Below are 24,696 nucleotides of genomic sequence, written 5' to 3'. Positions count from 1 at the left end.
CTTTCTCATTTGTAAAATGAGGGGAGTGGCCTTGATATCACCAAATTTATGATACTATAACCTTTGTTATCTGTATGGTTTTATAAAAAGTCTAATTTGGCTTTGTATTAATAGATTGTTTGATTCAAAATCCACTAGACTTCTACTACCATAAATATGCAAAGTTCAAAAATATAAGTTCAAAAAGTTCTCCATAAAATGGCTTCCACCTACCTTTCCAGTCTTGTTTAATATAACTTCTGTTCACATATTTTCCATTTCACTAAAAACTGGTCTGGGAAGCTAAGTGGAATAAGGAATGCAGTACCAATACTAGAATTAAGAAGACTCAGTGTCAGACACTTAGTGGTTGTGTGACCCTTGCCAACTTACTCAGTTCTGATTGCCTCAGTTTTATTATCTGTAAAATGAGCTTGAGAAGTGAATGGAAAACCACTCCAGTATTTTTGCCCAAAAAACCCCAAAACAAACAAAACCCTAACTGGGTTCATGAAAATTTCGAAATGACTAAAAAATGATTGAACAGAAATAAAATTAGCCTGATGGTTGGTTCCCCACATACAATGTGCTATCTCTGGTTTCCATGCTTTTATACAAGTATTCCCTTTTTGTCAAAGACACTCTGTCTTTACCCCTGTATCAGAAAAAAGTCCTACCTTCCTTTAAGGTAGAGCTCAGAAATTATTTTTTACATGAGGTCTTTCCTCAGGCACCCCAATCATTAAAGAAATTAGAAATTATATACAAATTATGTACAGAACTGTACAAAGAATTTGTTTCTCTGAGAAGTTGTATTGCTCAAGTAGAATGTAATCTTCTTAAATATACAGGGACTATCATTGTTTTTTAGTGGTTCAGTTCTGCATAAAAGCTATTGGCAGGCAGTGATCATGCAAGTTGTTGAAGGCATCATGGTACTGTGAAATGTTTATTCACTGGGTCTTTCAGGGACAAGCTCCTCTTTAAAATAAACATGATTCCAGAAAAGACAAGAATGATCAAAACACACACACACACACACACACACACACACACACACACGGATGAAGGAATACATGTTGAAGGGGTTCTTTCTCTCTCTTTTTTTTTTTTTTTCCTTGAGGCAATTAAGTGACTTGCCCAAGGTCACACAGCTAAGAGGTGTTAAGTGTCTAAGGGCAAATTTGACTTCAGGGTCAATGCTCTATCCATTATGCCATGTACCTGACCCAAGGGGTTCTTTTTTCCACACTAAATTCAAGTCTATGTTACTGTTGATGGCATAATACATTCAGTTTTAGGGGGAAATGTTTTATCTAATTTCCTCCAAATTTCCTCCAGGATAGGCATTATTTTTTAAAGATAAAGATAGGCCTCACATTTACATTTCAGTGCTTTTATAAAGCAAATTATTTGAAAAAAAAAATCAAGTATTTTTACCTGTATATCAGACTAAGAAATTTGGAGGACATTCATTGTGGTGGCTTCCAGGATTACAATCAAAATAGATACTTAGAGATGTCATTTAGCTCAGTAAATTTAGCAAGGCTGATAAATCCATAAGCCCCTTGTAGCTTGCTTATAGCTATCCTCTCATAGCTCTAAGTTTAGCTTGGGGGCTTGACCTGGCTTAGGAAGGAAAATATTATAATTTTAAGTCAATTCTTTAATTTGCTAACATGTCCACATTTTAAAGTGTGCATATTAGCTATTAAAGTTCATCACTTTTCTTAAATCCAAAATTTTGGACTTATTAAAATTTTATTATTTTGTTTTTCCCTTTGATCATAAATAAAGATAGGAAATTCAAATACCATAGTATCATATTTAATAATACAATTTAGAAATTTCTAATTTGGGATGGCATGTTAAAATAGAAAAAGGATTTTTACAAAAACTTAAAAGAAAGAACTTGAACAAATTATAAATAAATATTTGTACAATGTTACATGATTATTTAATTCTTCACATTATTCACCCTAGATTTATTAAAAAATATATAAACAACAGTTCACAAAGCTGGATAATAGTTTAAAGAATTAAAACTTTAATGAAATATAATAAAAAATATAGGATGCAATACAAACACTGTCCTCTATTCAATCCTCACAACAAGAAATAATTTTTCTAGTCCCTTCTTATAATTAGGAAACATTACTAGATCTGCGTTTCATGGTTGCAAAAATTCTCTTTCCTTGGTTAAAGTTGGATTTTGCTTACATCAAGACCCCATGCTTTAAATAGTTGTTAGGGTATTTTTTATGAATTTTTACTTCATGTCCAAGACTCTTTACAATAGTCATACTCTTTGCATGACACATACAGTACTGAAATAACTTGAAATAACCACTTATAATAACCACCATTAACATTTTCACTTAGTTTCATTTCTGTTATGGATAAACTTAAAAAACAAAACAAAACTATTTTCCAGAATTACATCTATGTGGCAATCTCCTCATACTAATCATTTTCTATTAAACCTTGGCACAAAACAATTATGGAATGATGATAGTGGCTAGCTAGTGTCCTATAAACTATACACAGAACCATGAAAACTATGCACAATGAAAGAAACTCAAGTAGATTCCTGCCTTGTGACATCGCAGTTACAATCTGGGAGATCTGAATCCACACTGCCGTCCTCTGCCATCCTCACGGTACACAAATCCTGAAACACCACCATGAAAACTTCCACTGCCAAAAGTAACACCATGCAGACCAAAAACCTATAGAGATTGCATGTATATGATTTTTTTTTCCTTTACAAATGCACAGAAGAATCAAAATGTTCAGTGTAGACAAATGTTGATAGCTTCTGTCTAATGACATGAGACTGAGCAGTGACAAGTGGTCATGTTTCTAAATAAAACTTACATTCATCAACATGTGCCAGGGTTGATCTCCTGGAATGTAGGCCATGAGTGTAAGGGAAAAAAAAAAAGAGCTCAGTGTAATCTGAAAGCTGTGGGAGTCTTATAGCCCAAAGGAAAGATAGCTAGGAAAGATAATGCTTACAAACCAGTAATACATAGATTCTTGCTTATCGACAGAATTTATATTTTCAATGTTTTCTCTAAATTAGGAAAAACTTTTTGAAAAGAGAAATCAATCCAATACACAAAGGGTAAGAAAAGAAAAAAAAATTAGATTAGATAGCAAGTATTGTCTGCTCTTTTTCTTTCTTGTTTATAAAACTAAAAAGGGATGGGGCTTGAACCGGCTTCAACAGGCTTTACAGACCTGAGTTGATTGTTAAAATTTTTAATATGAAAATTTACACCTGGGAAACTGGTGAACCCTAAAATTCAGGACTTGTTTAATCAATTGTCTAGACTTAAAGAGGTGATGTGGAAAATGTTAATAATGCAAATTAAATTTAAACATTTGTCTGGAAGACTGTAGGGTCCAAATAACAAGAAAGATAGGGAAATAGGGAAAAAACACTGGAAAGCACAAAGTCTCTGCCTTAAAAAAAAAAAAGAATGTAGGAATAAGAATAAGGATACTGCTCTATTTTTGCTTTTTCCTTTAAAATATCTTAGGCCTTTTGGCAGCTTAAACTGGGAAAGGCCAGTTGAAAGAATCAGTTTGAAATTAGTGGCCTAAGAAAGGAACAAACAATTCAAGGAAACAAAGCATTATAGCCCTGGAGCAGCAAGAAATCTCGGAGACTTTGTAAACTTTTTTATGTTATTAATGAGAAAACTGAAGTCTAAAGAGATTAAGTTATTCACACAGGAGGTCAGCATCTCTTCAACCTCTATCTGACCAGTCACCAAACAAAAAAGGTCATCGCTTTTAAGGAGCTTACAATTTAAGGAGAAGAGAAAGACAAGAAAAAGAAGCAGAAAAATGGTTAAGATAGGAAGGAAGGGATGTACCTTAGTAATGATCATACAGCCTAGAATTTGAGAACTCTAAAGCAAAACCAACAACCTTTGCTGATTTATATGTGTTTAACCAATAAATCAAACTATTTACTCAATGGTACTATATGACCAGCTCTGTAAGAAATCCTGAAAAATAGGGCCACTGAAGAAAAGTGAGAGCAAAATGAAAATGATATATTATACACATCTCATTACTATATAAACTTCTTCAAATGTCTTCAAATTAAAGAGTTTTTCATTTATTTATTTATTTATTTTTAGGAGAAAATGTACTTAGTAAAGACACCAATTTACAAAGAATATCTCTTTGAGCAATGAATATTTTCCTGAAAAGTTACATGCAAATCAAATGATTTTTCAATTTACTAGGAAAAAGGAATTCTATTATGAATTATTTTCCACAGCATAGAAGATTTCTAATTTCTTTACAAAAAATTGAAATTTTATATATTGATTTTGTTTAAGGTAGATGTCCAAGGTAGATTTATTTTTTAATTTATTTTTGAAAGAATGAATTATCTTTGTACTTTCCTTTCTCAAAAATCCATTCATTCATTTGTTTTATTGCCATTTTCCTCTTTTTTAAAAGTTTTCACTTTTTAGTAATACCATATTTATTTAATATTTAATAATACTATTAGTATTTAATAATACTAATTTAATCATTTCAAAAATCACAGGATCTCAATATTAAAAATGGTTTTCAGAAGTCACTGATTCTGATACTTTTTTCTTACATTTTTGATAATTTGTCATAATTTGTTGTTTTATTCAGTTATTTCAATTACATCAGCCTCTTCATGATCCCATTTGGAGTTTTCTTGGAGTTTTTCAGAAATACTGAAGCAGTTTATGATTTGCTTCTCCAGTTTATTTAACACATGAAGAAGCTGAGACAAATAGGGGTAAATGACTTGGCCGGGGCCACACATCTAGTAAGTGTCTGAGGTTGGATTTAAACTCAGAAAGATTCATCTTCCTGATTCCAGATCCAGTACTTTATCCATTTTAGCATCCAGCTTCCCATAAATAGTCATAATGCCTTCATTTAAAGATTCACCTTGCCTGGCAGCTCACTCCACCTTTTCACAAATTTTTTTTTTTCTTTTGAGCCAAAATGTGATTTTAGGAAGCCATGAAGTTTATCAAGTGGGGTGTGTGAGTGTGACAGGCTGGATTTGCATTGGGGAAAAGTCACTGTAGTTGCTAGATGGAAGATGACTTGGAGTGAGAAGACTCTTGGGCAGAGCTACCGCAGATCTTGAGAGATGATGCAAAAATGAAATTGACAGGCTTGACATTATATCGGATTGAGGAAGAAGATAGTGAGAAATGTGAGGAATAGAATATGACTCCTAAGTTATAAGTCTGAGGGAGTGGAGGGATGTGCTGCTCTCTATCATAATAAGAAAGAAAGAAGGCTTAAGGGGGATGATGATGACATGTTGGGTTTAAGATGTCTACTAGATATCCAATTTAAGATGTCTGAAAGGCATTTGAAAATTGGATACCAGGAGAGAAGTAGTGTAGGATAGGTAGATCTAACTATTACCCTTGAAGATTAAATAACTGGGCATGTCATTTAGCATCTGCCTCAGTTTACTCAACAATAAAGTTGAGATAATAATAACAATTATAATAATAACAACACTTCATAGGCTTATTGTGAGAAGCAAATAAGATGGTATTTATAGAGTTTCTGCATAATTGCAGAATAAAATGCACCTAGAATAATTGTTGACACATAATAGACATTGTATAAAAAGTTTGTTTTCCTTCTTCTCTCCCCACCAAGAACAACTCTTTCTCAAGATCTCAGGTTGGGGCAGCTAGGTGGCGCAGTGGATAGAGCACCAGCCTTGAATTCAGGAGGACTGGAGTTCAAATCTGGTCTCAGACACTTAACACTTCCTAGCTGTGTGACCCTGGGCAAGTCACTTAACCCCAGCCTCAAAAAAAAAAAAAAAAAAAAAAAAAAAAAAGATCTCAGGTTAAATTTGAAGATTTGACTCAGTAAAAGAAATCTTCATACTCTACTAGGTTCTCCTTTTTTGAAATTATTGAAATTCTTCTGATATTGTGGCTAGTTTGTTTATTTAGCTACTTATCATTTTTCTCTTCTTAAATCAAAGAAGTTTTCATCTCAAGGTATTGAAATATGGTTTATATTTCAATCTTGTTTATATTTCACATTCATCAATTAATTGTGAAACCCAATGAAAGAGCCCTTCTTAGTTCATGAAGGTTTCTGGATATAAACTATATTGTTAATTGAGGTAGAAGGAGGTAAATTTCACCCATCATAAAAACTATAAATTACTAGGGGGAATGGACTCCCCCATGTTGTATCTGTATCCCCAGGGTTTACTTAGCACTGTGCTTGACATGTAGTAAATGATCTGTATTCATTCATTACAACTCCGGTCTCCTGACTCAATCCAATGTTCTTTTCCTAGGTCATAATTCTGGTTGCTAGGAGAAATCTTTCAAGTGAATGAATAACAACAAATGTCCTTGAGTCATTAATGTTGGAACTATAGTAACCTGAGGTGAATAGAGCTTTCAAAACATTCATAATAGAAATTATGCAAAAGATTACAATCCTCTTTTAATAGATTTAGTTCTGGGTTATACAAGTTGGAGGACAGAGAAGTGGCAGCTAAAATCAACAAGGTCCAACAAGTTGGAAGAAATGGGTCATTCACAAGCCAGCATTATAAAAAGCAGACTGCATGCAGCTGAAGATGATACAGATACTGTGCAGCTGAAAACTATTACTGGATATTGCTAGTCAGCCAATACACTGTCTAATGATGCACTGATAGACAAGGAAATGGAAAAACAAATTTAGAAGGTCAACATGTCCTTTGGGAAGTTGTTTAGAAAAAAAATGGATCCAATGAGGCATTAAAGCCTAAAACCAACTAACCATCTACAGGCTGCTATTCAATTTGACATATGATAATTAGAAAAAGGGCAACTTTTTAGAATAAAGGTAATAGAAAAATTATGAGCATAAGAAGCAGAGAAAATACCCCCTAAAGCAAAAAAATTTTCAAAACTATAAACCAAAATAAACTCCCCAAAATGACCACCAGTCCCCAATAAAAGCTCACATTTTAAAAATATTACAGATTACAAATCATTTTTTCTATTATACACACACACACACACTCCAGTGCAATACACACACACACACACACACACACACACACACACACACACACACACACACAAACACACACACAGAGGGAAATGATCCTATGAGTTGAGTAGTACAGATACTACTATTAATTCAATGGAGATGTGGTGAGTTGGCCAATTATTTCATTAGCATGGAAAACTCTCTATGAAGTCAACCTACTGATCAGAAACTCCTGATATAGTCTCACAGAGTTTCTAGGGGCACTGGGAGTCCCCACTGCTATTATGACTTAGAAATGGCACTTGGATTTAGATTTTTCTGATTCCAAGATTAGGTATTGGTTTGATATTCTCCCATTTTCACTCCCATTTTATAGCTGAGGATACTGACTTACAGAGAGAAAAGTTGATTATTAAGATCAAATAGCAAATAAATGTTATAATCTTGACTCAAATCCAGGATTACTGATTCCAAGGTTCACCCCACTGTCTTTTAAGATGATTGGTATTTGCTTTTAAAGTAGAGAACAAACAAAAACCATCACAAGAAGTTTTAGAGTCTACAATGGATGTTTTATAAGCCTATTCATATTTGGAAACATTTTTACTTTAAAAGATTTGGGAAACATTTGTAATTTCTAAACCAAATGTTTAGAAAAGTCAATATTATATATAAAAATTTTCTAGTGAAATCATTTTGGATTGTTACTAAGACCTATAGGTTATCTTAAGTTGATCATCTAAGTTTTTTTTTTTTAACTTCTTTCTCAGCTAATGGTATTAAAGAATTTTTACTGGCTTTAATAGGTTATTGTAAACTATTGTTTAATCTAATCGTTCTTATCTAGACCTAGAGAAAAAAACTATTTCATACCAGTAGAAGGAAGTATTCTAGTAGAATGCTTTTAACTTATCTTTCTGAAAGAAGTTTGTTTTAATTCAAATAGAAATAAAATAAAGCTAAAAGTGGTAACAAATTTTCAAACGTTGAATTATATATACCCAAAGTAAGCAGAGTATCCCCATAAGTAAGCAGAGTAACAGAAATAATATTCACCATAATGAAACCAAGTTTCTTATTACCTTTTACAGTTTTGACTTATAAGAGCCTTAAAACAAACAAAAACCCTCAAATAACTGCCTTTTTACTTTCCTATTTGATGAAACCCAGAAAATTGTAATCACCCCCTCACCTACCTCCAAAAATAGGTGCTTTTTTAAATAAATAAGAGTTACTCTACTCTTTATAAATAAGACATCTTGTAAATTAGTGAACTCAATGACCTCATAAACTATGAAATGCTTTTCATGCTCTGTGGCAGGTCTTCACTTGTACATAAGTCATAGTATAGCATTAATAAATAATGGAATTCAGATCAAAAATAGGATTATGAGACAGTTCTGACACCATTTGGAATTAGAGAAGGAATCATTACCATAAAAATCCCCTTCTCCCTTGAGATAATAATATTTAACTCACATCAATATCTGCCTACCAGATGCCTTCAAACAATTCCTTATCATTAACATTTTCAACAATTGCTTATTTATCTACATAAAATCATAACACATTCCTTAAGAAGGAGCCTTCTTGATTTTTTTTTTTTTTGTTTGTTTTTTGTTTTTTGGCGGTGGAGGAGAATACTGAATTCAAAGTTAGGAAGATGTTAGACACTTCCAGGGTAAGCCATTCACTATAATCCTTGAAGTTTAGTTCTCACTCTATAACTATGCTGTGTATATTTGCACATAAATTTATCTTCTTATTAGAACATGAAGTCTTCATGAATAGAGGCTGCTTCATTCTTTATACTTGTATTCCCAGCGCCCTGAACAATTGCTGGCATATAGAAGGGGCTTAACAAATATTATTAATGGACTTAGCTATGAAATGGATATAAATATGCTTGCATTACCTACTTCACAGAGTAATGTTCTGTCAAGAACCATATAAATGTGAGCTACCAAAATTAATATTGATACTTATTTTACCATCATAATTATACTTTATCTCTGAGCCCCTATGCAGAAGTATATAGTTAACAGGGTGTTTAACATAAAGGGGCAACTATTAATGAAACATAATTGTTCCAGGTTAATAGGAAGAATGGTATGTTTATATACATTGTTGTGACATTTTTTGAATTTATTCAAATTTCTTTGCAAAGCAGAGAACAGATTAAAAGTTTTTCTCTTTTCTCCACATTGTTTCTATAATCTTAAAGACATTTTAGGCACCTCTTCTGACCCAGAAGTAAACAAATAAGTCATTCTTAGGCATTCTGGTGAGGCTGATCAACAATTTCCTCATTTAATGTAATTATTACTCTGCTTATTGATTTGATTAAATTGGGTTTGGGGGGAAACTTTAAAGTATGGAGTAAGAAAGTAAAGAAAGGAATCTGGATATTGTACTCAGATAAAACATTCTTTCTAATTCAGTGCACACAAAGTGTAATGAAGGCAATAAAAACATTCTTTTTACCTGGCTGCAATCAGATCCAAGAGATGTTGCCACCTGTCATTGACCTTTCCTAGCTTGTATTCTATCTCTGATGCTTTGCTTTCATGGCTAGCTTTTGCAAGTCGTTCTCCCATTTGCTGTAGTTGGATTTTGTTCTCTTCAGCAACTGCAATTTCCTCTTGATAATCCTGAGAATAAATAAATCAAAAAGATCAGGATGTTTATTTTTAATTCATTTGCATATATGTATTACTAGAAAAAAATCCAATTTATACTCTTTACTTTGGAATAATTTTATTTATGAATAATTTCCTATAAATATCCATTCTTATCATTAAAGAGAGTTGCTTTATTTATAAATACAATTATAAACCTCTATGGGTAGGGGTATAAAATGCTTAAAATTTGTTTTGTTTTGTGTTTGTATTCATTTAATTATGTTTTAATGTATCATTTAATATAATCGGCTACTTTCTGAGAATTATTATAAGAAAAACACAATAGAGGTTAGAAAGTACAGAGACATATTGTGCTTTATGACACTAGTCATTAGTCCACTGTTGTACCTTAGGGAAATCATTGTGCAAAAGTTTAAATGGTTGTTTATAATACTCAAGTATTTTGTCATTTGTTTTATTTACTACATAACTATTTATTAAATAAAAATGAGGCATAACACATGGATAGCCCATGTGTTTGCACTGGTATCCCAAAATAGAGGAAACTCTCCAGTGTTTTCAATAAAAACTTCATGGAGGATATGTAGAAATAAAGGGACATAATAATTAAACAAGATGAGAGGGGATGTTTGGATATAAATCTGTGTAGTTGTTGAGGAGTACTAAACAGCATGACCAAGAACCCTAGGGGGAAAATCCTTACAATCCCTAATATTAAATATTTGAGAACTAACCTTTATACTATTTAGAGAGTTATTTTGCTAGAAAATTACATATACTTTAGAAAGATATGTATAAATAAAATGAAATCTAAGAAATAAAAATGCTGTACATACCTTCTTAAGCTTCTCAATCATTTCTTCTATGAGGATGTCTCCATTTTGAGAAACTTTGCTTTCCATTTGAGTTAACCATTCACAAAGCTCTTTGTTCTTTTCACTGAAGATAGCCCATTCATTCAATCTCTCATTTACCTGTTGCTGACGTAAAGATACCTGCCAGGATTAAAATAAGAATGATGAAAAAGAAAATGGGGGTAGATTGGAGGGACGGATGATGGGAGGAAGGGAGGGAGAGAGGAAGAGAGGGAAACAGAGAGAGAGAGAGAGAGAGAGAGAGAGAGAGAGAGAGAGAGAGAGAGAGAGAGAGAGAAAGAGAGAGAGAGAGAGAGAAAGAGAGAGAGAGAAAGAGAGAGAGAGAGAACGAACTGTTTAGTAAATATTGAAATTATGATGGATACAGAATATAAGGTGTTTTTGACCATGCGATAAAGTGCCTTAAGAACATTCAATGAGTACTATGTTGAATTAAAGTCTGGGTTCTTGTATCAGCCAGGGCACCTAGGTGGTGCAGTGAATAGAGTGTTGGGTGTGGAGTCAGGAAGACTCCTTAAATCTGGGATGAAACACTTTGAATCCAAATGCTATACTCTTTCCATTTTATTATGAATATCTTAAGGTTATCAAAGGCTAAGAACATCCAAGAAACTCCATTTAAGAGAGAAACAGGGAACCATATTTTTTAGGCAGAGACTTGTCTAAATAAAGGCATAAGGAGAATAGATGGTTTCCTTCATGTCGATTTAAATGTACATTAGAAAATCTTGATTAAGAAATAGAAAATTCCCCAACTTTGAGCTAATTCCATGACTTCTACTATTAGGATTCCATTACTTCTTTTACAAACCACTGTAATAACTTCTTCTTCTTTTTCTTTCTTTTTTTCTTTTCTTTTTTCTTTTTCTTTTTCTTTTTTTCTTTTTTTTTTGCTGAGCCAATTGGGGTTAAGTGACTTGCCTAGGGTCACATAGCTAGAAAGTGTTAAGTGTCTGAGACCACATTTGAACTCAGATCCTCCTGACTTCAGGGCTGGTGCTCTAACTACTGCACCACCTAGCTGCCCCTGTAATAACTTTGTAATCGGTATTCTTACCTTTAGACTACTAATGTTCCAGTCATTCTTCATATTACTGTCATTTCTCAATGCATAACAATGATCAAGTTATTATTCCATGGGGGGAGGGGAAGAAAGCAAAACTTTAGTGTTTCCTTATTGTCAAGCTAACAAAGTTAAATAATTGAACCTGATATACAAGGCTATCCAAAATCTGTTTGCAATATATCTTTGCAACCTTATATCTGACTCACATTTTCAATGTTTATACTATCCTCTACAAGGCAGCTAAGTAGTACAGTAGGTAGAACACTGGAACTGTAATCAGGAAAACAGAAGTTCAAATTCAGATTGAGACACTTCTTGTGTGATACTAGGTAAATTCACTTAATCTTTTGCCTGACTTAGTTTCCAAATCTATAAAATGGGAATTTCAATAGCATCCACATCCTGAGTTGTTATGAGGTTCAAATGAAATATTTGGAAAGCACTTTGTAAACCTTAAAATACTATATAAACACTAATAGCTATTATTATTACAAATTGCTGTCACCTATTCTCATTCTATTCTCTCCTCTATGATTTTTCTTATTCCATCCTTTGAAAAAACTTCAAATACATTGACTCCTTCCATCCCTGTCATTCCCCTACTTTCTTTAAGAATGGATTCAGGTGAGGGGACTTCCGGCTAAGATGGCGGCGTGGAGGCAGACAGCTGCTTGAGCTCCTCGTTTTCTCTCAGAACTTACTTCATGACAAGCCTCTGACTTAATGCTTGACCCAGAAAGAAATCCACAAATTATCACCAAGAGAAGACATCCTTGAAAGTCGCCAGAAAAGGTCTGTGTTTGTTCGGGGGAGGGTCAATCAGACTGGGCGCAGACTGAGGGCAGACAACCAGAGCAAGACAGGCAGCTCACACAGCTCAAACCGGAGGGGGAGGGGTGTGATCTCTGCCGTTTCTGCGAAAGGGCTTTTGCCCCAGTGTAGATGCTCCGTCTTGGCAGCAAGCCAGGAGCAGCAGAGAGGGTGTAAACACCGGAGGTGAAGATTAAAACCCCAGAAAGCCAGCGTCTCTCAGAGCCCGGCCACCCCCAACCCCCACCTGGACTGACTCCGTGCGTTCTCAGAGCCTCAGAGCGCAGACTCAATACAGTCATTGCTGTTCTGTTAGTGGCTCTCTGCTGCCCTACCCCCAGTCTGTAGAGGAAGCCCATTAATAACATCCAGCCCTATCCCCCGCAAAACAGACCAATTGTTTCTCTTGTCAGTTTGTTTTCTTTGATTCCTACTCTGACAAAATGAACAAAAAATTCAAAAGGGCTCTAACCATTGACAGCTTCTGTGTGGAGAGGGAGCAGACTTCAAATGCTGAGGAGACTAGGAACAGAATGTCCCCAGATGTATCCCCTGGGAGAGATATAAGCTGCTCCTCAATACAAAAGAACCTCATAGAGGAAATCAAAAAGGCTCTCACAAGAGAGCTGGAAGAGAAATGGGAAAAGGAAAGGGAAGCTTGGCAAGAGAGCCTGGAGAAGTCATCCCATGCATTCAAAGACAAAATGGATAAAGAAATCAAATCATTGAGAAACAAGATTAGTGAGCTGGAAAAGGTAAACAACTCCAAGGAAAACAGGATTAGAGAGCTGGAAAAAGAAATCAGCTCTCTAAAAAATAAAATGGATAAAATGGAAAAAAATTCCATAGAAGATAAAAACTCAATTGGACAATTACAAAGAGATATAAAAAAAGTGAGTGAAGAAAATACATCATTGAAAATTAGACTGGAACAAGTAGAAATGAATGACTCAAGGAGAAACCAAGAGGGAGTCAAGCAAAACCAGAGAAATGAAACAATTGAAAAGACTGTCAAGTACCTTACCAGAAAGACAACAGACCTGGAAAACAGATCCAGGAGAGACAATTTGAGAATAATCGGACTCCCTGAAAAATGGGAGGAAAAAAAGAGCTTGGACACCATTTTCGAGGAAATTATCAAAGAGAACTGCCCAGACGTTTTGGAAACAGAGGGTAAAATAGACATTGAGAAAATTCATCGATCACCTACTGAAAGGGACCCTAAAATCAAAACGCCAAGAAATATAGTGGCCAAGTTCAAGAACCATCAGACAAAGGAAAAGATATTGGAAGCTGCTAGAAAAAAACAATTCAGATATGGAGGATCCACAATAAGGATAACACAGGATCTAGCAGCATCCACATTAAAAGAACGCAGGGCCTGGAACATGATATTCCGAAAGGCTAAGGAACTTGGTATGCAGCCAAGAATAACTTACCCAGCAAGAATGAGCATCGTTTTCCAGGGAAGAAGATGGACATTTAACGAAATAAATGAATTCCATCTATTTTTGATGAAAAAACCAGACCTACATAAGAGGTTTGATCTTCAAATACAGAACTCAAGAGACTTCTAAAAAAGGTAAAAAGAAATCTTGAGAACTATACTTCTGTCAAAAAAATATGTAAAGAACATATGTACAATTTGTCTTAGAAACTAGAGGTGGAAAGGAGATTATATCATAAAAAAGTATAAAGTGGTGGTACTACATCTCATGAAGAGGCAAAGGTAACCTATTATATCTGAGAGAAAGAAAGGAGGGAGATGAACATAGCGTGTATCAATAGACATATTCGATTTATGGTGAAACTTCTTCCACTTCATTGAAAAGTGAAAGGGAAGGAGTAAGCTAAGGGGAAGGGAATACAGTAATTTCGAGGAAAAGGGGTAAAATAAGGGGAGGATCTTTAAGGTGGGGGAGGGATCCTAAAAAGGGAGGGCTGTGAAAAGCAAGTGGTGTTTACCAGTTTAATACTGGATAGGAGGGTAAAAGGGAAAGAAAGGGGAAAAGCATAAGCAGGGGTTAATAGGATGGCAAGCAATACAGAATTAGTCCTTCTAACCATAAATGTGAATGGGGCAAACTGCCTCATAAAGAGGAAGCAGTTAGCAGACTGGATTAAAAGTCAGAATCCTACTATATGTTGTTTACAGGAAACACACCTGAAACAGGATGAGACATTCAAACTAAAAGTAAAAGGGTGGAGCAGAATCTATTATGCTTCAGGCAAAACCAAAAAAGCAGGAGTAGCCATCCTCATCTCAGATCAAGCAAAAACAAAAATTGATCTAATTAAAAGAGATAAGGAAGGGCATTATATCCTGCTAAAGGGAAGGATCAATAGTGAAGCAGTATCAATATTAAACATGTATGCACCAAGTGGTGCAGCATCTAAATTCTTAAAAGAGAAATTAAGAGAGCTGCAAGAGGAAATAGATAGCAAAACTATAATAGCGGGAGATCTCAACCTTGCACTCTCAGAATTAGATAAATCAAACCACAAAATAAATAAGAAAGAAGTCAAAGAGGTAAATAGAATACTAGACAAGTTTGATATGATAGATCTTTGGCGAAAGTTAAATGGAGACAGAAAGGAATATACTTTCTTCTCAGCAGTTCATGGAACCTATACAAAAATTGATCATATACTAGGGCATAAAAACCTCAAAATCAAATGCAGTAAGGCAGAAATAGTAAATGCATCCTTTTCAGACCATAATGCAATCAAAATTACATTTAATAAAAAGCCAGGGGAAAATAGACCAAAAAATAATTGGAAACTAAATAATCTTATACTAAAGAATGATTGGGTAAAACAGCAAATCATAGACATAATTAATAACTTCACCCAAGAAAATGACAATAATGAGACATCATACCAAAATGTGTGGGATACAGCCAAAGCAGTAATTAGGGGAAGTTTTATATCTCTACAGGCCTACCTGCATAAAATAGAGAAAGAGAGGGCCAACGAATTGGGTTTACAACTAAAATTGCTAGAAAAGGAACAAATTAAAAACCCCCAGACAAACACAAAACTTGAAATTCAAAAAATAAAAGGTGAGATTAATAAAATTGAAAGTAAAAAAACTATTGAATTAATTAATAAAACTAAGAGTTGGTTTTATGAAAAAACCAACAAAATAGACAAACCCTTAGTAAACCTCATTAAAAAAAAGGAAGAGAAAAAGCAAATTGATAGTCTTGAAAATGAAAAGGGTGAACTCACCACTAATGAAGAGGAAATTAGAACAATAGTTAGGAGCTACTTTGCTCAACTTTATGCCGATAAATTCGATAACTTAAATGAAATGGAAGAATACCTTCAAAAATATAGCTTGCCCAGATTAACAGAGGAAGAAGTAAGTAGTTTAAATAGTCCCATCTCAGAAAAAGAAATAGACCAAGCTATTAACCAACTTCCTAAGAAAAAGTCCCCAGGACCAGATGGATTTACAGGTGAATTCTACCAAACATTTAAAGAACAACTAACTCCAATGCTATGTAAACTATTTGAAAAAATAGGGATTGAAGGAGTCCTACCAAATTCCTTCTATGACACAGACATGGTACTGATACCTAAACCAGGTAGATCGAAAACTGAGAAAGAAAACTATAGACCAATTTCCTTAATGAATATTGATGCTAAAATCTTAAATAAGATATTAGCAAATAGACTTCAGAAAATCATCCCCAGGATAATACACTATGACCAAGTGGGATTTATACCAGGAATGCAGGGCTGGTTTAATATTAGGAAAACTATTAGTATAATTGACCATATTAATAATCAAATTAATAAAAACCATATGATCATCTCAATAGATGCAGAAAAGGCATTTGATAAAATCCAACATCCATTCCTACTAAAAACGCTTGAGAGTATAGGAATAAATGGACTATTCCTTAAAATAATAAGGAGCATATATTTAAAACCTTCAGTAAACATCATATGTAATGGTGATAAACTAGAACCTTTCCCTGTAAGATCAGGAGTGAAACAAGGTTGCCCACTATCACCATTACTATTCAATATAGTACTAGAAACTCTAGCCTTGGCAATAAGAGCCGAGAAAGAGATCCAAGGAATTAGAGTAGGAAATGAAGAAATCCAATTGTCACTTTTCGCAGATGACATGATGGTATACTTAGAGAACCCCAAAGACTCTGCTAAAAAGCTATTAGAAATAATTCAGAATTTTAGCAAAGTCGCAGGATACAAAATAAATCCACATAAATCCTCAGGATTTTTATACATTACCAACACAATCCAACAGCAAGAGATACAAAGAGAAATTCCATTCAAAATAACAGTCAATAGTATCAAATATTTGGGAATATATCTACCAAAGGAGAGTCAGGAATTATATGAGCAAAATTACAAAACACTTGCCACAAAAATAAAGTCAGATTTAAATAATTGGAAAGACATTCAATGTTCTTGGATAGGCCGAGCGAATATAATAAAGATGACAATACTCCCCAAATTAATCTATTTATTTAGTGCTATACCAATCAGACTCCCAAGAAACTATTTTAATGACCTAGAAAAAATAACAACAAAATTCATATGGAGGAATAAAAGGTCGAGAATTGCAAGGGAACTAATGAAAAAAAAGTCAGAGGAAGGTGGTCTAAGTGTACCTGATTTAAAGCTATATTATAAAGCAACAGTCACCAAAACCATTTGGTATTGGCTAAGAAATAGACTAGTTGATCAGTGGCATAGGTTAGGTTCACAGGACAAGATAGTGAATAAAAATAGCAATCTAATCTTTGACAAACCCAAAGATCCCAAATTTTGGGATAAGAATTCATTATTTGACAAAAACTGCTGGGAAAACTGGAAATTAGTATGGCAGAAACTAGGCATGGACCCACATTTAACACCACATACTAAGATTAGATCAAAATGGGTCCAAGATTTAGGCATAAAGAACGAAATCATAAATAAATTGGAGGAACATGGGATGGTTTACCTCTCAGACTTGTGGAGGAGGAAGGAGTTTGTGTCCAAGGGAGAACTAGAGACCATTATTGATCACAAAATAGAACATTTTGATTACACCAAATTAAAAAGTTTCTGCACAAACAAAACTAATGCAAACAAGATTAGAAGGGAAGTAACAAATTGGGAAAAAATTTTTACAGTTAAAGGTTCTGATAAAGGCCTCATCTCCAAAATATACAGAGAATTGACTTTAATTTATAAGAAATCAAGCCATTCTCCAATTGATAAATGGTCAAAGGATATGAACAGACAATTTTCAGATGATGAAATTAAAACAATTTCCACTCATATGAAAGAGTGTTCCAAATCACTATTGATCAGAGAAATGCAAATTAAGACAACTCTGAGGTATCATTACACACCTGTCAGATTGGCTAAGATGACAGGAACAAATAATGATGAATGTTGGAGGGGCTGTGGGAAAACTGGGACACTGATGCATTGTTGGTGGAGTTGTGAAAGAATCCAACCATTCTGGAGAGCAATCTGGAATTATGCCCAAAAAGTTATCAAAATGTGCATACCCTTTGACCCAGCCATACTAATACTGGGCTTATACCCCAAGGAACTACTAGAGAAGGGAAAGGGTCCTGTATGTGCCAAAATGTTTGTGGCAGCCCTTTTCATAGTGGCTAGAAGCTGGAAGATGAATGGATGTCCATCAATTGGAGAATGGTTGGGTAAACTATGGTATATGAATGTTATGGAATATTATTGTTCTATAAGAAATGACCAGCAGGAGAAATACAGAGAGGCTTGGAGAGACTTACATCAACTGATGCTGAGTGAAACGAGCAGAACCAGAAGATCATTATACACTTCAACAATGATACTGTACGAGGATGTATGCTGATGGAAGTGGATTTCTTCAACATAGAGAAGAACTAATCCAATTCCAATTGATTAATGATGGACAGCACCAGCTACATCCAGAAAAGGAACAATGGGAAATGAATGTAAACTGTTATTTTTACCTTCTGAATCCAATTCTTCCTGTGCAACAAAAAATTCGGTTCTACACACATATATTGTATCTAAATTATACTGTAATATATTTAACATATATAAGACTGCTTGCCATCTGGGGGAGGGGGTTGGGGGAGGAAGGGAAAAAATCTGAATAGAAGTAAGTGCAAGGGATAATGTTGTAAAAAATTACCCATGCATATGTACTGTCAAAAAATGTTATAAATATAAAAGAAAATAAAAAATTAAAAAAAAAAAAAAAAAAAAAAAAAAAAAAAGAATGGATTCAGGTGGCTTTGTCTTTCCATCTCTCTTGTCACTCAAAGCTGACCATAGTTTTTACTACTTAATTAAATAAATAAATTTCACTACTAAATTAATTAAATTTTTGCTACTCAAAATGATTTTCTTCTTTGTACTTATCTCAAGCTCCCTTGTATCATAGCTATGTGTATTTTTGGCTGCTCTCTTCAAATTTCTTAAGTTGTTTAAGAGCAGGATCTTTGCTCTTTCTATCCTTTCAACCCCAGCCCACAGCACCTCTCTCAAATATAAACTTTCATTAATTTATTTCTTTGTACTAAAAATTTCTTTTCAAAGTCCTCTTTTAAAATGTAAATGCTCCTGAAACATCCAAAATGTTAAATCATCAAACTGGAGAATGCATTATATTATTTTATATATTATGAAAATAAATGCTTGGGTGGTAAAACAATACAAAGTGGATATGAGTACAGGAAGATAAACTTTGTTTACTCTAAGATATTGCCCAGAAAAAGTTCCTACTGGAAGCAAAAGTGATTTGATATTACTAGAAATGTGGAACTTAAATATTGCTGAATATTTTGAATATTCTGGAATGTGCTTACTGAGGAGCAGAATATGACTTCATATTTTTTGGGAAGGCCCCATAGGTCAAAACATCTCCATTATCACTTGTCAGTGGTGCCAGAAATTTCCTCATTAAAGATTTATTCTCTTGGCTTTAACTGCTCCCTCCTTTTAGAGCTCTTTTAAAATGTAAATGCTTCTGGGAAAAGTGGACCATTAAGTCACTACTTTAGTGTGAATTATGTTTTTTTCTAAATTAGTTTCATCTGTGAAAAAGGAAAACTTGGGGCTTGAAAAAAAGGAAAGGCATGGTAAAGGGACATGGAAGAATAATGAAGATGAACTCAGCCTGTTTCATACTTTTGCTTGGAATTGTGCCCACTGATACTAGAGTAGGAATTCTTAACATTTCTGTGTTAGGGACCTCTTTGGGAACCTGATGAAGCCCATGGACTTCTTCTTGGATAATGTTTTAAATGCATAAAATATATTGAGTTACAAAAGAAACAAATATATATATAGAAATACAGTCATCAAAATACATTTAAAAATCTTTATAGTTCCCAGGTTAAGAACTCTCCGAACTTAATCCAGATATGCCAAAGCTGGCACTTGAACTCAGTTCCTCTTACTCTATTACTACTGATTTTCCCACTGTTTCAAGTGATTTTTAAGCTGCAATCAATGAACTTGATTTAATTTTGATAACTATATGGAATATAATTGCTGTCCTTTAAAAATATTAAGCTAATAAGCTTCACAAAACTGAAAAAGGGATCCAGGACACAAAAAATGTTTAGAAGCATTGCTTGAAGTGCTGCAAGACTCATAGGTGGAAAGAGCACTCATACTGATGAAATTATAGGTGGTTGAAAATAATGTCAATGTTATATTCTTTTTCAATTCATAAAGAGTCTACTTAAGAAATATAATACTACTCGTTCAGTGCCATATCAATCAAACTGCTAAAAAAAATTTATAGAACTAGAAAAAAATAACAAAAAAATTCATCTGTAAGAAGAAAAGATCAAGAATATCAAGAGAACTAATGAAAAAAATTACAAAGGATGGTGGCTTAGCAGTAGCAAACCTAAAACTATATTTTAAGCAGCAGTCATGAAAATCATTTAGTACTGGCTAAGAAATAGAGTGGTGAATCAATGGAACGGATTAGATACACAAGACACAATAATCAAGGCCTACAGTAATCAACTATTTGATAAACTCCTAAACTTCAGTTTCTGGAATAAGAATTCAATATTTGACAAAAATTTATGGCAAAATTGGAAAATAATGTCAGAAAGTTGCCATAGACCCTCATACTCCATGCCAAGATAAGGTCAAGATGGAAACATGATTTGGGCATAAAAGATGACACCATAAACAAATTAGGAGAGCAAGAAAAGTTTACCTATTAGATGACTGAAGAAAGGAGGAATTTATGACCAAAGAAGAACTATGAAAGGTACAATTTACAATTTTGATTACATTAAGTTAAAAAAGTTTTACACAAACAAAAGATTTCATTTTTAAAATATATAAAGAACAGTGTCAAATTTATAAGAATACAAGTCCTTCCCCAATTGATAAATGGTCAAAGGATATGAACAATTTTCAGATGGTGAAATCAAAGCCATCTATAGTAATAGGAAAAATGCTCTAAGTTGCTTTTGATTAGAGAAATGTAAATTAAAACCAACTTTGAGGTACTACCTCAGATTGGCTAAGATGACAGGAAAAGATAATGATAAATGTTGAAGGGAATGTGAGAAAACTGGGATATTAATTCATTGTGAGTTAAGTTATGAAGTGATCCAACCATTCTGGAGAGAAATCTGGAACTATGCCCAGAGTATTATAGAACTGTACATAAGATTTGACCCAGCAGTGCCACACTGGGTCTGTAGCCCAAGAAAATCATAATGGAGGGAAAAGGACCCACATGTACAAAAACATATGTAGTAGCTCTTTTTGTAGTAACAATGAACTGAAAGATGAATAGATGCCCATTAACTGGGGAATGACTGAACAAGAAGTGGTATATGAAGGTAATGGAATATTATTGCTCTATAAAAATAAAAAAATGATTTTAGAAAATCCTGGAAAGATTTCCACAAACTGGCTGAATGAAATAAGCAGAACCAGAAATACACTATATACAATAAAAGCAAGAATGTGCAATGATTAACTATGAAAGGCTTGCTTCTTCTCTTTAGTTCAGTGATCAAAAGTAGTTCCAATAGACTGGACAGAAAATGCTATCTGCTTCCAGAAAAAAGATCTAAGGAGATTGAATGTAAATCAACACATGCTATGTTCACTTCTTTTTTGTGCTTTTTTTCCTCTCCTATGTTTTTTTCCTTTTGCTATGATTTTTCTCTCCCAGTATGAATCATAAACCAATGTGTATTAAAATAATTTTTAAAAAGATCATTTGATCAATTTAAAAAATTAAGCTATATCATTTAAACTGGGAGGTACTTTGATGTTTTCTAAGTCAATTAAACTGAATTATATATTTAGGAAAAAAAACAAAATAAATATTTATTAAAAAGTACAACAATTGAACATTATTATATGATTCTCTGGAGACACCTACAGTCTAAAATAATTATATTTCAGTTAAATGCATGATGGCTTTTACATTTAACTATACATTTCATTTAATGTTTTTAAAAGGCCGTATGGTACCAATAATTGATAAGAATAGGCTGTAGCCTCCTGTCTGTTCAGCACTGACATAGGAAATATATCTTTTTTCTGCCTTAAATATGAATTATGCAACAAACATTTGAGAAAAAAAATTCTTAAATCAATACAGTAATGCCTTTTCCATTATTTTATATGATCTGCAATAAAACATTTCAGACTAAATATGAATACAAACTAATAAGCCCCAGTTGCATAAAGCTTAACAAACTGCTTTGCCAGACTGAAAAATGGATACTTTTATGCATTTGGGTATAATATCTACTTACAGCAGCTTCCTCATTATCATCTGTAGTTCCAAATACTTCTGAATTTCCATCAACTAAGTTAGATGAACTATAAAAACAGCAGCTGCTCTTCCACAGAGGTGCAATGCCATTTTCTAACTATTTACATTTGATTTTTAAAGTGAAACACAGCTAGCAGCTCATTTCCTTTAGTGGTTTAAACTTGATGATTGTTCACCGGAAATACCTAACTCAAGAACTTGTAAGAAAAACATAAAACTGTTGCTCAGTTATAAGCTTAAATATTAGCTGTGAAAAGAATCATTCTCTCTAGTTAGTGAAAAGATTAGTGAAAAGAAAAGGAGAAAAAGGTTGGTTTTCACTTTACTCTGATAAGACTCCATGATTTGTAAAGATCTTATTGATTTATAAACAGAGAAAAAAATAACCATCAATTGCAGACCATTTCTTCCCTAATAAATCCTAGTCTGTTCCTAGCAGGCAGTAACTCTAGTAGCTTATCGAACAGCCTCTTCTCTACAGCATATCACATGGTTACCCAACCCAGCAGTAGAATTCTAATTCGGTTTCCAAACAGATTGGTGCCTAGATAAATATCTATGTATGAAAAACAGCTTTAACATATACTATCTGTCTTGACAGTTAGCAGTAACACTCCCACATCTATTTTACATAACACCTTTATTCTTAGGAGATGTATTTATTTATATTCATAAGAATGATTCTGTTAACCCTAGAATTGAAGAATATTATTCATCTTTTTTTGGAAAGATTTGTTAGAAGTATACAGAAGTTTAATAATTGCTTTTAGAGCAGAGTTTCTTATCATCAACAACAAGACTACCATAATAGCAAACATCTACTAAACATTTGTTGAATGATTTGGGGTTATTTCACTAGACTGAATAAAGAAAAAGAAGCCTATGATATTGTGGGGATCAATGGGATAACATAAGTACAAAACTTAAAGCACTATGAGTAAAGATAAATGTTATGTTTTGGGGTAATAATTTGAGTAATTCATAGTAACATGAGAAAAATTTTTATCAAATAATATAGACTAAAGTAAGCAGAATTAAGATAACTATCCTCAAAATGATGAAAACTATATAAAGTAAATGATCACTAAAATGAAGTTGAAGTTTTTTTGTTGTTGGAAAGCCAAATGAATTTCTATACACCAAATAATGAAACATTCATCTTCCCTCAAAGAAGAGAGGCTCGGAAATACTAGTATAGAATAATGTGTATACTACTGGACATGAAGAGAGTAATGAATGGTTTTACTTAATTGTTTTTCTTACAACTAAAGGTTCAATCTAGTCAGGATGGGGAGTGAAGGAAAGTTAAATAACTAGCATATAAAAATAAAAGACTTAAATTTTTAAAAATACCATACCTGGTGACATAGTTCTTCCCACTGCCTTTGTAGCAACTCTATGCGTTCATTGAGGATAGAGATATCATCAGCATTGATGTATGTTGTGAGAGTATCCTTTAGGAGTGCCAGATGTGCCAAGTCATCTGTCCAGCCTCCAACTGCATTTTCTAAGTCCTGTTAAAAAAAAAAAAAATCAATTTGAAGTTTGTTTTCCTAGCAACATGAAAGCCCTCATAAAACTCTGAATCATATAAATGATATTTTTACTTTGATCATATTATAATGTTTCCATATTGTGAGAGTGTATTGTGAAAGTGAGTTGCTTTCTCCTACATTGAGCACCTCACTACTCAAACTTGCTCTGCTTCCATGATATTTGAAACCACAACACCTAATTTTTGCCAACCTCATTATTAAACTAATACCTGGTTATTTGGCAATTTGGAATTGGGAAAATGCAAAGTTTCTGTCCTGAATTCTTCTGATGACAGCTACTTTCACTCCCGTCTCCTTTCTTTTCACATGATCCCACTTCACCCTCGTTCTTCACTTAAACTCTTTCTCTTACAGTTTGGAATAAATCTGATGCCTTTAAAAACACTGATTTCAAGATTTACTTTTCTATTTTTAATCTCTTTCATGTTCCACATATCTCACATATCCATGCTATGACAGTCTTTTCTTAACAGTATGAAAACATAAAACATGTAATTCTGGACATCTATAAATTATAATGAATAAAGTGATGGACTATGAGTTCAAATCTGGCTTTAGTCACTTACTAGCTGTGTTATCCTGAAGTCACAACCACTTAACCATTGCCTGCTTCAACTTCCTTATCTGTAAAATGGGGTAATAGTATCACTTATTGGGTTACTGTTAAAAACAAGCAGGATAACATTTAAAGTACTTTGCAAATCTTAAATTGCTCTTGTAAGTGCTAGTAGCTATTATTACTATTATTATATGTAAAATATGCAGATAATTAAATTTTGCTATTATTATTTGTAATGTTCTGGTTAGCTTTCTGGAGGTCTTGGGACCAGCCTTCCTTTTAGCAGAGTATCACCATGAGAATAGTCAGGGATAAAGTCCTAAGTCTTTCTTGCCTCCTTCACAGTCTATCTCCTTCACCTGG

At 33.6% G+C, this 24,696-nt stretch overlaps 1 protein-coding gene across 22 annotated transcripts in view; it reads right to left on the bottom strand.

Moving 5' to 3' along the window:
* SYNE1 (spectrin repeat containing nuclear envelope protein 1) overlaps window positions 1–24,696 on the bottom strand; it is a 571,419-nt gene that overhangs the window by 46,931 nt on the left and 499,792 nt on the right. For 21 of the 22 annotated variants that reach the window (XM_074309511.1, XM_074309493.1, XM_074309505.1 and 18 more), the window contains 3 exons: window positions 23,577–23,732; window positions 10,496–10,654; window positions 9,502–9,668 (listed from right to left, as the gene is read on the bottom strand). In XM_074309511.1, coding sequence (XP_074165612.1) covers window positions 9,502–9,668; window positions 10,496–10,654; window positions 23,577–23,732 — 482 coding nt within the window. Of the gene's footprint in view, window positions 1–2,569; window positions 2,707–9,501; window positions 9,669–10,495; window positions 10,655–23,576; window positions 23,733–24,696 lie in introns of those variants that run through there. The other variant, XM_074309516.1, reaches the window with a different exon arrangement.

This window comes from Sminthopsis crassicaudata, chromosome 4 (assembly GCF_048593235.1).
Source record: "Sminthopsis crassicaudata isolate SCR6 chromosome 4, ASM4859323v1, whole genome shotgun sequence".
In the NCBI taxonomy this organism is placed as follows: domain Eukaryota; kingdom Metazoa; phylum Chordata; class Mammalia; order Dasyuromorphia; family Dasyuridae; genus Sminthopsis; species Sminthopsis crassicaudata.
This window is presented reverse-complemented; position numbering and strand designations above follow the sequence as displayed.